Source organism: Xiphophorus couchianus, chromosome 5 (genome assembly GCF_001444195.1).
Source record: "Xiphophorus couchianus chromosome 5, X_couchianus-1.0, whole genome shotgun sequence".
NCBI lineage: Eukaryota > Metazoa > Chordata > Actinopteri > Cyprinodontiformes > Poeciliidae > Xiphophorus > Xiphophorus couchianus.
The window spans coordinates 30,205,765-30,219,131 of record NC_040232.1 but is presented as its reverse complement, the minus strand read 5'-3'; the positions used below and the strand labels follow the sequence as shown (position 1 = coordinate 30,219,131).

Genomic DNA, 13,367 nt, shown 5'->3' with positions numbered 1-13,367 from the left:
GTTAATTACACAAATTCACACACTGCGGATTCCACCTTTTCACTATTTGGTGAAAAAACAAATCTGAAGTGAAAATGGAAAGTGTCGGGTTAAATTAAGCGCGCCACTAAAACGACAAAAGATGCTTATAAAATGAGTGAAATGTTTGAATTTGAAAGAGATGTGCTGAAGCTACACGCTAACTGTAAACCTTTTTAAAAAAATTAATTAAATGTTTATGAGTGCTTTTAGGCATGAAAAACTGGGAATGTCAGCCATCATTCCGATTAAAGTAAAACTCTCTAACTAGCTAGCTACCTAGCTACAAGATCCATCTGTTAAGTAGCCAACTGCAGGCTGGGCAGGAGCAGACAGCCTGATTATTTAGCTAGCTGAAGTAAACTTGTTAGCTTGTTTGTTGCTCTTTAAAGAGCAGAGCGGCAAAAAGGTTTGCGCTCTAAGATTTTTAAAACTGCAAAAGTTAGTATAGCTAGTGTTAAAGAATTTGAACGATTAGCCATGACTTGTGGAGCCACGAAAAATGGCAAATTCTGTCATGACCTCAAACATACGTCGATGCACAGAGCGGCCTAGCTAGAGTTTAGGGCTTCACGTAGAGCCAGGCTAGCTTGCTTAGCTTCTTCACGTTTGCAAACTGCCTTTTTGGATGTTCTTTCATAAGATTATGTCAGGATTGTATTTGGAAACAGAAACTGACTCAGACTTTTCAACCACAAACACCTCATGTTAAGTGGCTTTCAGCTGCTGTTTTCATTGTCAAACCTGCTTCCACCAAGTGAGATTGCGCCTTCAGGTTGCTGTTGAGGAAGCTAACATCTTCTCAGTCTGCAATCTTCCCTTACAAGCGGCAGTCTGCACTCGGCTCTGAGAAACAGGTTTCAAGGGTAGACAAGGGACCAGGAATATCTGGACTTAAGGCTGCATGAGTTACAGCTCAGCAAATGAGTTTGTTACACAACAGCTCAGTCAGCCCAGCTGGAGACTGTTGAGGAAAAATGATTATTTTTAGTGCTTAATACAGTTAATCTTACGGCATGTGTAAAAGGTATATTGAACATTCTTATTTTGAGCAAATTTCTTAATTTTGAACAGGTTTGTGTCAAGGATTTAAAACTAAACCAGATGGGCAAGTATTTAAAGAACAGTAACCAAATGCAGATCAAAGGAGATCTCTCAATGAGGCTCCTGCTGTGTTATCAGAGCACAGGAGGCCATAAAATTAGCATCTGCTGAAGGGCAGTATCACTTGAGCCTGGAGGAGAGAAGCCTGTTTGGTTCACAGAAGATCAAAAGTCTTCCAGAAACCAACATCTGGGATGGTGTAAAACTGAATACAACATAGAATGTTGAAACCACTAATATTTAATTTCTAAGACATTTTTCTAAGTACTAATAACATGTTTTTATTGAAGATTGTATTATCTAATTTTAGAACTACTAATCTAGTAAATGATGAATGTATTTGAAAATTGTACTATCTGTGACTATATCAGAATCAAATGGAAATTGTTTGAATGAAAATGTTTTGTTTAGTATGAGAAAATTGCTCAGGATTTATGCTAAATGGGGTTTTGTGAAGATAACCTTTCTTTGAACCAAATTCCTGGATTTAAGTTTGTCCTGAGAATTTATGTAAGGAGAGATAACGGGAGAGACTCCAGATTTCACAGGTATCTGTGAAATCTTATCTCATGTTTTTCTTTGCCCAAATGACTGTAGAACCCAGGAGGCCAGGACGCAGCTGTTGGCTCTTTTGTTCTACCAGAGAGCAAATGGCCTTTGATCTTTGGCGTAAATTAGGGGGAGTTTCTAAGTTTCTCTGAGTGTCCAAGGTAGCTTCCAGTTGGTCAACCAGAGGTACGCCTTAATTGAATATATTAAAAAGGAAAGACACACCTTCAGTATAAGACTTTGTGCACAGGAGTAAAAATTCAGAGAGCTGCCACTATTTTGCTTTTTTTGCATCAGCTCTCTCCAAAGACGCATCTTTGTCTTTGTTTGTCTGTCTTGTCTGTCTTTGTCTGTATAAGGTAATGAATGTATATCTCTGTTCCTCTGCAGTTTTGTTGTTGATTCATACGTTGCTTTGTATGGGATTAAACTCTGTGACTCTGTGACGTCAACGCGCAGTGTTGTTTCCTTGTGGCTGCACGTCGCCCGCTGAGAGTACCTGGGATCTAGAGGAAGAGAGAGCCAAACTATTTTCCAAAGTTAATTTATAAATATTCTTCCTTAATAAGACCAGGGGGAGAGAGTAAGTCAGCTGAGTGAATGAGTGAGCCCAGGGACAGAGAGTAGAAGGCTGGAGAGAGAATAACAGCAAGTGAGCAGAGAGCGAGGCAGAATACAGCTGGATGCGGCTCGTACGCGGACGTGCTTCCGTCTCTCACATCCCTTCTCTCTCTGTCATGTAGTGTGACGAGATGATGAGGGGAAACACAGTTTGCTTCTGTCCACAAAGGGTTTGAAGTGAAGGACATCAAGAAAAATAAAGAAAAAGAGGATAAGAAGAAAGCAACCAACATCCCCAGTGAAGGATTTTCCCTTTTTGTTTGCAGCCAGACTATGAGGCTGTGAGTTCGGGTCCTTGTCCCGCTTGCAGAGTTCTTCTTCTTCACCACCTGACACCATGCCACTGAGGGACAGATGGAGGAGTGGAGGCAGCTGCCTCTGGATGCTGCTGCTCCTGCCCAGGCTCTGCTGTCTGGTTCTGGCACAGGGCTCCACGCTGAGCCCAGAGGACAGTCGGTCCATCACTGCCGCGATGCTGCCGGAGGACTGGACCAACACCATGGTGCCACTGCAGCCGGACCTGCAGACCGTAGCCCAAACGCCCACAGAGGAGCCGGCGGAGGCGCCGACGGAAGACCAGACGGAGGCGCCGACGGAGATGCAGACTCAGGTCTTCACCAACAACTACACAGGTTGGGTCTTCCACTAGTCAGCCACTTGTGTAGTGTTTTCTGGGGTTGTGTGAAGCTATTTCTTCTTCTTCTTCTTCAAACTTGGTTTAAGTTTATTTTAAAATGGGTTGTGACTTTTGACTCTCACACTAAAACGATGGTCTTGGTGTGGCAAAGCCCGGCGTTAACCTGAAGCAGTCCGCAGTCACAGTGATGCCACCTGGGAAAATCAAGTTCTCATTAGGGAGTTCAGCAAATGCAAAACTTTCCACAACTGAAAAAAAACACTACATGAAATATAAATACACATTTATACATTTGGCTGAAACATTTAAACTAATTCTCATCAGAACAACACTGACTGTTTCCAGTTACTTTCCACTCTAGTTCGTTTGTCTTGAATTCGGGTTTGTTTGGTGAGGTGTGAATGTGCAATCCAACTCTGGTGTGGACCAAAAAAGCTAACTGGTCCGCCTGCAAATGTAAGTTTCTGTTTGGTTGAAGTGAACTCTGGTGCGGTTTGAATGCGCAATGTGAACGTCAAGCTGACCAGAGACCGCTTCAAAAGCAGGAAGCTATAGTGCAGGGCATTCTGGGTAAATACAACCGAAACAAATGCGCAAGTCTAGCGCTACATGGAGAAATGACTTGTGGTCTTTTGCCAAAGACGAATGAGAAATCCTACAGCCACTAAAATTTGACGCCACTCTTATTTTTAGTTTGTATTTTGTGAAGAAGGAAGTTGCGTTCGGCGTCTTCTTCAGAGGTTTTAGTGTTGTTTCCTTCAGTGGTTCTTGGTGCAGCGCCACCACAGCCCAGGGGGTGAACAGATTTTTTTATAGGGTTTGGTTCATTTGACAGTGCAGTGTGAAATTGAACAAATATTACAATTTTTGTCCCCAATCGAACCGAATCTACCGACTATCATGTGCAAAAAAACACCCCAACAACCAACTTCCACCATAAACCTGAAAAGCCGAGCTACTCTCTAACATCTGGTTAATGCTAGCCATTTCTGGAATTAAGAACGATTACAACCCCCCAAACCTCCCCCACACACACATATGTAATCCTGTCATCTTAATTTTGACCCTGAAAACAGATGACGAATAAAGACGTATCAAAATTATTATAAAGGGAAACACAAATCAAAGTTTTATATGAAACCCGAACATTTTTTAGAACCAAACAGTGAATCTAACTTGAAACGGTACTCCACAAACACTGATATCTTTAAAAACTACACAAAAAATGTCTCAGAAGTACTGTATATACCGGCTAATACAACTTTTGTCCGTGCAAAAAAAAAACAAACAAGTGTAACTGACTATTTTAAGAGAGTTAAACATCTATTCTGCTTTTTAATGCCATGATGATGTTTTTAGAGAATCGAACAGCTTTTAATCAAAACCCAACAGCTAAGTGAGTTTAAATTTCACCATCAGGTTGATATTTCACATGTAAGGACACTTGCTGATCTGCTAACTGGGACAGCAATGAGTGGGAATAAGTTGGCGTGCCATCAGACCGGAGTGCTTCTTACTTCTTAATGAGGTTCTTTCTTGGTTTTAGAGCTGGATGTGTGTACAGCTGACGGTGTTCAGGAGGTACGTTGGAGGAGGCGCCGGAGTTCGCGTGCTTGTTGTCGGCGGCGGTGTGCTTCAGGTGTCGCCGCCGTGGAAAACAATTCATTAAAACTGGAGCTGTTCAGGCTGAAGGGAACGCTGCAGCGCCGCTCGCATGACTTCACTTCCACTGGAGCATGAGCTTCCACTCTCCTTCCTTCCTTCCTTCCTTCCTTCCTTCCTTCCTTCCTTCCTTCCTTCCTTCCTTCCTTCCTTCCTTCCTTCCTTCCTTCCTTCCTTCCTTCCTTCCTTCCTTCTCGCAACGCGCGTCTCTCTTTCTCTGTCAATGCGTCACCTTCTCGTTTTTCCTCCTTTTCCGTCATTTCGTCTTCTGTCCTGCTTTTTTTTTTCCCCGCGGCCACGTCGTCACGTGTTTAAGTGAACTGCCCAAAGCGGATACTTTTAAAAAAAATTTTTAAAGCGGGGACCCTCACGTGCTCGGTACACACTCGTTCACTCACAAACACAAGAAACGGACGCTCAGACCGCAGAAATCTTCTTAAAGGTTTAGAGAGTAAATATTTATTTTTTTTACTGCTACAAACACAATATGATTAATTTTGTAGTTGACAGGGCCCCAATTTGTTTCTATTTCTATGAAGAAAAAAAATATCTTGTGTGGTCAGGGGTCCTTGGAATTATCCTAACTGGTTTTCAGACACTGTGACTCGGATGATGGGCGAAATTCAGCTGGAGGTCTGGAAGTGGATTTCTCCAGCTCAAAAGAGGGCGAAATGGATCACAACGAGTATGTTAATACCCTAAATAGGCTGGAACAGACTAGGTATCTTGAAAACATCTCTAAGATGAAGATATCTCTAATTATATCTGTCTTAAATTTATTTTTAGATAGTTGTTTAATAGATTTGACTTGTGCAAATTAAATTACAGATATCTTGAAAGCACATAATGACTAGGCAAAAATAAAATTAGAAATATTTGGAATTATAAGTTTTGCTTGTCCAAAATCCTTATAGGATATTTCCAAATGAAAAGAAATCTTTAATTAAACAGATTGTCTATGTGAGATATGAATTAGCATTTTGACTCGTCAGAATGACATTATTGGTATCTTGAATTTGTACTCTGTCAAGTCAAAACATCTTTTGTAGCATTTTGGAAGTTCAATAAAAAATAAAAATAAAATAAATGTTTTGAAAGTGCTTTATTTTCAGCTTAGGAATGGGTTGACAATGGCACTTTTAGTCTTTCAAAGCGTTAAGCCTTTGTCTTCATCGGAAGTGAATAAAGAGGAAATTCTTTGCAGATTTCTGAAGCTGTCTTAAATTGCATGAAATTTTGCATTCTCGTTATATCCAATACTTCCACACTCCTGAGCCGAGTATTGGAGTTTAGTACTTTGTAAACCACTTTTTTTTCTTCATATATCCATTTTCTTTGCAAACATGGGACCCACGTATTCTGAACACAAAAAGAGTGGGTGTAATACTTGTATCTGGCCACTTGATGGCGACATCCAGCCATAATGTAAAATTTTAGATATCTGAAAAAACTACAACTATTCATTTTCTCTTGTTGACATGATTTTTCTCATGGTGTTAGGCTAAATATTAAATGAAGTAAATTGTAGTTTGGGGCTACTAAAATAAAAGCTCTATACTGATCACTGATGACAGGATTATCTATTTAACCTGGCTGCAATCTTACATGCATCAGTTTTACATATTCAGTTAATCAGAGTAACCCTGTCTCCTTCCAGGGACAAAATGTAGCCCTGTGCTTCATGAGGCTCCATATGAATATCTTTTTTTTAATCACATAACAGAATCGATCTGATGTCTGCCAGTCATGCCACAACAATTGACTGAGTATTTGATCATTTTTCAAAGGAATGCATGGAACATTTCAGCATAAAGCTCTCTGAGGAATGTATTATGTTTCATTATGTTTATTATGTCATTGCATTTAGTCGTATAAAGTAATGTAATATTTTTCTGGTATAACATGTATCCAATACAAGCCCACATACACACACACAGGTCTTTCCAGGCAAACACTACAGTTTACAAGTTTTTGGCTGTCACAGTTTTGGCTCTTCTACTTAAAGAAACAAAATTTCTAATGAGATGATGAATAATATTATCTTTAAACAAAATCACACAAGGCAAGAGTCTTTAGTTAACTTGACAAAGGCGGAGCCTAGTTTTGGACTATAAGGGGTGATATGTCAGTCACTCTATGTAAATGTATTTACCAATGATGAACTGATCAAAACACTCCCTAAAATTTTTTTTAGGAAGTTCAGAAGTGTTATTTCTATGACAGCATCAATTCTTGCAGATTTGGGGAATTGTAGTTTTACAGTGCAGCTCTCCACTAGGCTCAAAAAGAACTTTGTACAGTGTAGGAAGACCTTAATGAATAGAGTCAAAAAAATTTCAGTAGTTGCACGATTGACCACTATGGTTCACATGCGACGGTAGACGTGCAGAACGTTGTTGCACTGCGGGCAGGAATGCTGCACATCCTTGCAAGCACCCACGCAGAATGGGATCAAACAGCAAGGCCAACACCTGGACAAGGAATATGATTAAAAAAAAAAGACAAAACAATAATAGTAAGACCACTTGACTCAAAAAAAGTTAACTCAATCGAAAGTGTGCAGTATTTATCTGTATTCTCCATTTAGTGCAAAAATCAGAAAATGCTCTGTTATCCCATCTTTCGTTTTGGTTTAATAAAAATAAATAAAAAAGCTAGTGTATTTTTTGGTTTGTTTGTTTTAAACAAAAAAGCAAACTGCCTGAATGTACATGGACCGAAGGTGTAAAGAAAAGTGCTAAACAAACAAGGAGTGAATCCAGGGGTGGAAATTAAACATTTTCTCCACCAGCCACAGTAGCTGGTAGAGAACATTTTTTACCAGCCACTCAGACATTTCACCAGCCACTGTTTTTTTTTTTTTTCTTCCTTCGGTCACCAGCCCAACCAGTACAAGCAAATTATATAAAATATGTGATTTATTCTTAACCTTATAAAATCTAATTTACTGACAATAAGTCTACCATAAATATGTACATATATAGATTAATTTAACATAAAGCATGGATACCTTAACAAAGGTGAAGTACAATAAGTTCACTTGAAGTAATTACTAACAGCAAACTTTAACTACTCAACCCTAACATTCTTGCAATCATTTCCTATGTTGAACATTTTCACATTTTGGCTACAACTCCCCCAGATAGTGATCTAGTAATTTTTTTAAACATTTTTAAATGGTACCAAAAGCTGTTTTTCTAACTGTTCTACGTGTTTCCCCTTACTTATTACGTTTTCTATTGAAATTCACAATTATTCTTATTACTAAAATATCTCAGAACGTCTTCATTTTTAACCATCATTATTTCTGTCATTCAAGTATTTTTCTGACTGCCTGCTAGCTTAGTGTAGCTTCCCCCTCCCAGACACACACCTGCCCTCCTCCCTGCATGAATATTTTCACTCCTAACTGGGCAGCTAATCTGAACTCTTCCTCATTGTGTCCGGTCACAATCTCTCTCATCATCCTCCTTCGACAACGAAGATAATGAATCCCCTGATTAGCTAATTCTCCTCCTTCTCTGCTCCTCAATCTGCTCCAGTAGGTGAGGTTTGTGTTCTAAACTTATCGGTTAGTTTGACACATTTTTTTGAATGTGCTTATGCGCTTTTTAGCTTTTGTTGTCGTAGCTTCTCTTACCCGCCCCTTCTCGTATCCGCTCACTTTTCTCGGACTCCGGTTAGCTGAAATAGCGGTATTTATAACCGTAGAAGGGAGGGACGGGCCAAGGAGAACCAAGGGATTTCATTGGATAAACCCAGTGTCCGTCAATAAAATCAACCAATAAGCTGTCGCCAGATATGGTCTGTACTTCAGACGGTCAGTCCTCCCCTGGACAGACGTTCAACCTGAATGCAGCTTCTTTTTTTTTCTGTTCAAATTGTAAACCTGCCACAGTGGTTGGTTGGTGCGTTGCTCCAATTTACACGCCACTTCACACTAATTTCAATCCCTGGCACTGACTTTATTGGTATTCTTCTTGATGTCAGTTTGGAATAATTGGTTGCACTAATTTATTCTTATTTTTCCTCTCAATTTTCTCCCTGCCATATGAAAGCTGTCAAACTGACCCAGTTTGAGATATCACTGTCCTCCTGTGGCTGCAAAGGCGGCAGCACTGCTAAACCGGTTGGTTAGAAAAGAATACTTCAATACTTCAACTTTTTACTCACCCAATAATAAACAGTGCTCCAACAATGATCCAGGTGAGCATGCCCAATTTGTATTCGGTTGTGCTCACAACGGTGGTCTTACAGTGTGGACACAACATGCTTCCAGGAGCCTCAGTTGGTCTCGCTTGCACCACCACCACAGGGGTTGCTGTCAATAACACTTTGTTAAAAACTCACCACCAACTCTATACATTCTTAAACTTTAGACTCATCTTCAATAAAAAGACACTAACTGAGAAAGTAACTCACCAGGTTGAGTAGTCTGATTTTGCTGTACAGCTTGTTGTTGAGGAGCAGGTTGCTGATGCTGCTGAGCAACAGGTTGCTGATACTGAGGAACAGCAAGTTGTTGGGCCGCACCAGAATTCAGTGGTGGACCAGGATATGGCTGAGCTAAAATTTCTGGAGTAGCTGCAGTATATGGAGGAGGTCCATCACCTTTTTCCATTTTATCTTAAAAAAGTAACAAAAAAAATCATGATAGCAAAGTTGTAAAATATAAAATGTCTCCATCAGTTCTTCTGATGCCTTTGAGTGAGGAAGTAAAATGTGACACCAAGCCTGTCAAGGGCCGAAGATAAGAGGGAAGAAAAGAATGCATGAAACGTTGTCTGTCAGGTTGGAACATTTATAAGTAACTCTTGACTTCTTCCCTGAAAAATACTCATTGAATACATAATGCAGCATTTATACTTACTCTGTAAGAGGATGATCCGACAAAAACAGAACATGAGACACTGATTTATAGTGGGTTGGTGCTTATATATATACATATACTGTATATATATATACTGCTCAAAAAAATAAAGGGAACACTTTAAGTGTTAAACACCTGTTTAAGTGTTCCCTTTATTTTTTTGAGCAGCGTATATATATATATATATATATATATATGTATATGCACCAACATATTCCATGTTATATTCTGAGGAAATGTACAATGATGTAAAAGGTTTTAGAGCTACATACAGTAAGATTAAACCAGCATCTTGTCAGGATGCCAGCATCTTACCTCAAACTGGTTCGGAGCAGAAAAAATCTGTTTTACCCAAAGTATGCACATTGTGATAAGGGTTACTGATAATAAAGAGGAAGGCGCCTGAAAAGAAACCAAATAGCCAAAGATTGCTGACCTTTTGAACCAGTCCACATTAAAAAGAAGTCACCTTTTGTTTAAACATTGTCATCTGTTTTACACACTACTCCCAACGCTTCTCCAGACTAAAAAAGGCTTTTGTTTGCCACATTGATTTGGTTCCAGAGCTACAATATGGCCATTGCTCTTTCAATATCACACCAAAAACGACTGACACACTTTCCACCACTATATCTGTAAGAAACATTTACTTGCTTTTACTCTATATTAGCTGTAAACTCCATTTACAGGTCCTTCTGAGGGAATCTAAATATTATAGAAAAGTTACATTTTTTCAGTATTTCTTTCAAGTGAAACTGATAAATGTAGACTAATATTTTCAAACCTTTATTTCTGTTTATTATAATGAATTATTTTCACTTAGAGCTAATAAAAAAAGGACATTTAATCTAAGAATATTACATTAGACAAATAAACAAAAGCATTTTTGATACACCAATGTGGGTTTAATAAAAAAATTAAAAAACCTGTTTAAAGGTTGCTGTTTTTAAAAAGTACTTTAGCCTGAAAAACAATTCTCACTGGAGCACATACGAGAAGAACCTGTACTTTATAATAAACATTGAAAGAAACCAGCAAAACCGGTTTCCTTCAGCTTTACTAAGAAACTGATCAAGTCTGTGCTTTTCATAGAAATTAAAAAGGCAACATAATGTATTATTGAGATTTTAATAATACTACAAATTGTCTTCACTATCTGTACATGTTTTAGATTTTCTCACCTACAGAAGGATTTGCTGAGTGCCTTGAAATCCGATCAGGTAGATGTACAATAGCCACACCGTCTTAGTGTCATCTGACACTGGACAACGATGAGATGTGAAACCAACTCTACCGGACCAAGGCGGAGCAACAGAGCAGGCGGGAGGAAGTAAGTCAGAAACAAAACTTTTTTAAAAAGATTGTTATCCTCTGGAAACATGTTGCTGCCCAGTGTAAATTTGAAACGACGAGTAGACTGATTTACTTTAGTTTTATTTGGATTTTTCTTGGCAATCCGTAAGGTTGGGTATACTTCTTAAAATCTTAAAAACACACAAAAAAGAGGAGAGCAGGAGTTACTGGAACCTGGTCTTCAGATGTTGTTTCAACATATCTGCATAATGTTCTTTCCTTATGATGCTACTAAATGTAATGCTCCAATTCCTCCTGCATTAAAACAACTCCACAGCATGATTCTGCCACCACCATACTTTCTGATGTATTGAGGCTTGAAAGCACCCCCTTTTTTTACTCCAAATGTGAAAATGGTAATTATGGTTGTCAGATTAGAAGACTTGTCTCCAAAACTAAAGTTATTATCTTTGGACCTAAAGAGGAGCTATCTAGAGTCACTTATTACAACTAAAACCCAGCGATCAGGCCCGGAACCTCGGAGTAGCAATGAACTCTGATCTGAGCCTTCAGAGCCACATAAATACAGTTACAAAGTCGGCCTTCTATGACCTAGAGAACATTTCTAGGATTAAAGGACTAATGTCTCAGCAAGATCTAGAGAAACTCATGCATGCGTTTAGTTGCATCGATTACTGCAACAGCGTCCTCACAGGTCTGCCTAACAAGGAAATCCTCCAGCTGCAGCTGATCCAGAATGCTGCTGCTCGCGTTCTCACTAAAACTAAGAAGATGGAGTTGGAACATCAGTAAGTATATTTTATTCCTCATTTAGTTCTGAAATGAGGGATGTGCAAAGTAAAACCCACAAGTCATTTGCTGCCCTTTTATTGATTTTCTGCAACTCACAACTGCAATTAAAGAGGACAAAACTTGACCCGACAAAAATGGGTGAGTACTGCAAATGAAAACCCAAAATATCACAGTGAGATATTCTCTGTAAGACACAACCCGAACTATACTTATTATACTTTTTATTATTTTCATGAAAGTTTAAAAACAGCTGTTGAAAAAGGTGTTTCACAATTTCACCAAAAACACAACAAAATAGACAAATCCCCCAAACTTTCTATAAAAAGAAAATAAAAACAATCAACCACAGACATGAAGTTCATTGCATGCAAGATTTTATATTTTATATGATATTTTGCATCACAACTGCACAGTGGTGCAGTTGGTAGCACTGTTGCCTTGCAGCAAGAAGGTTCTGGGTTCGATTCCCGGCCGGGGTCTTTCTGCATGGAGTTTGCATGTTCTCCCTGTGCATGCGTGGGTTCTCTCCAGGTTCTCCGGCTTCCTCCCACAGTTCAAAAACATGACTGTCAGGTTAATTGGTCTATCTAAATTCTCTCTGGGTGTGTGTGTGTGTGTGTGTGCGTGTGTGTGTGTGTGTGAATGGTTGTTTGTCCTGTATGTCTTTGTGTTGCCCTGCGACAGACTGGCGACTTGTCCAGGGTGTACCCCGCCTCTCGCCTGGAACGTAGCTGGAGATGGGCACCGGCAACTCTCCCGACCCCATTAGGGACAAAGGGTGAACAGAAAATGGATGGATGGATGGATTTTGCATCACATTTGTTACTGTAAATGAAGTATCGAAGTATCAGGGTTTTGGTTTTTTTGTGGGCTTTTTCCTCTGTTCGCCTGCTGCTTCATCCTTCATCCACCAGATGATGTTAGAGGCTGCACACCTGGAGGGGCGTGCCCGCTGTTCAGCGCGCCTGTGACTCATCATCCGATCATCCTGGACCTTAAGAGGAGCTGACTGCCTGCACCTCATCGCTGTTTTTGCCAGTAATGGTACTCTGAGCCTCCCTGAGATAGCGCTCTGTGGTTTCCCGAGAAGTTAGTCTTAGTAATCAACTCTTGTTGCCTCTCTCTCTCTCTCTCTCTCAGGTGAGAGGCAACAAGATAAGAACAAGGAACCAAAACCACGAACCTGCAGTTTCCCCTCTTCTTGTTGGAAATAATCAAGTCAAGTAAGATCAATCTAACTACTCTCAAAGTTATCATTTCTGAAAACCACAAACTCACCATCTCCCTTTGCTGTTCTTTAGTGTGCAGACGACTCCGTGAGCCTGACCCAAGGATCAGATCCACTTAACCAATCTTTTCATATTGTTTAAATAAACTTTATTTAAATGATTCCTGTTCTCCTTGCTTTCTGCATATGGGTTAAGAAGCTGGAACCCAACATGATACTAAGCAGATAAAAAAATATATATATACGCAATACTTTCAGCAAATGTAATGTTTAAAAAAACTTACAAAAGCTTCATAGGGGCCCATAAAAGTTCACAGAAAGTACAGTCTTCATCTTGAGTTCTTAATTTTCTCCAATTTGCTGACATAATTGACTTCACGTGGTTCATTTCTGTGCGTCCATGCTTTCATCCACTCAAGTTGATTAAACATTCTTCAGACAACACTCTGGTTTATTTTTTGTTACCTGTGACATTTAATTTCAACTGTGCTTGATGTGTTGTCATTGTTCCCTGGAGGAGATCCAGGAAGACCCATATATTCATAATTAAACATCTGACAGCTCTAATGGAC

The 13,367-nt window shown here is 39.5% G+C and overlaps 1 protein-coding gene across 1 annotated transcript; it reads left to right on the top strand.

Annotated features, from left to right (window-relative positions):
• The first annotated feature begins 1,489 nt into the window (after positions 1-1,489).
• Positions 1,490-10,775, top strand: LOC114144682 (endoglucanase-like). Its single transcript, XM_028017761.1, has 2 exons — positions 1,490-2,924; positions 10,633-10,775. Exons 1-2 carry the CDS (start codon positions 2,630-2,632, stop codon positions 10,659-10,661), a joined length of 324 nt encoding a protein of 107 aa, XP_027873562.1. The 5' UTR covers positions 1,490-2,629; the 3' UTR covers positions 10,662-10,775.
• The last annotated feature ends 2,592 nt before the right edge of the window (positions 10,776-13,367 follow it).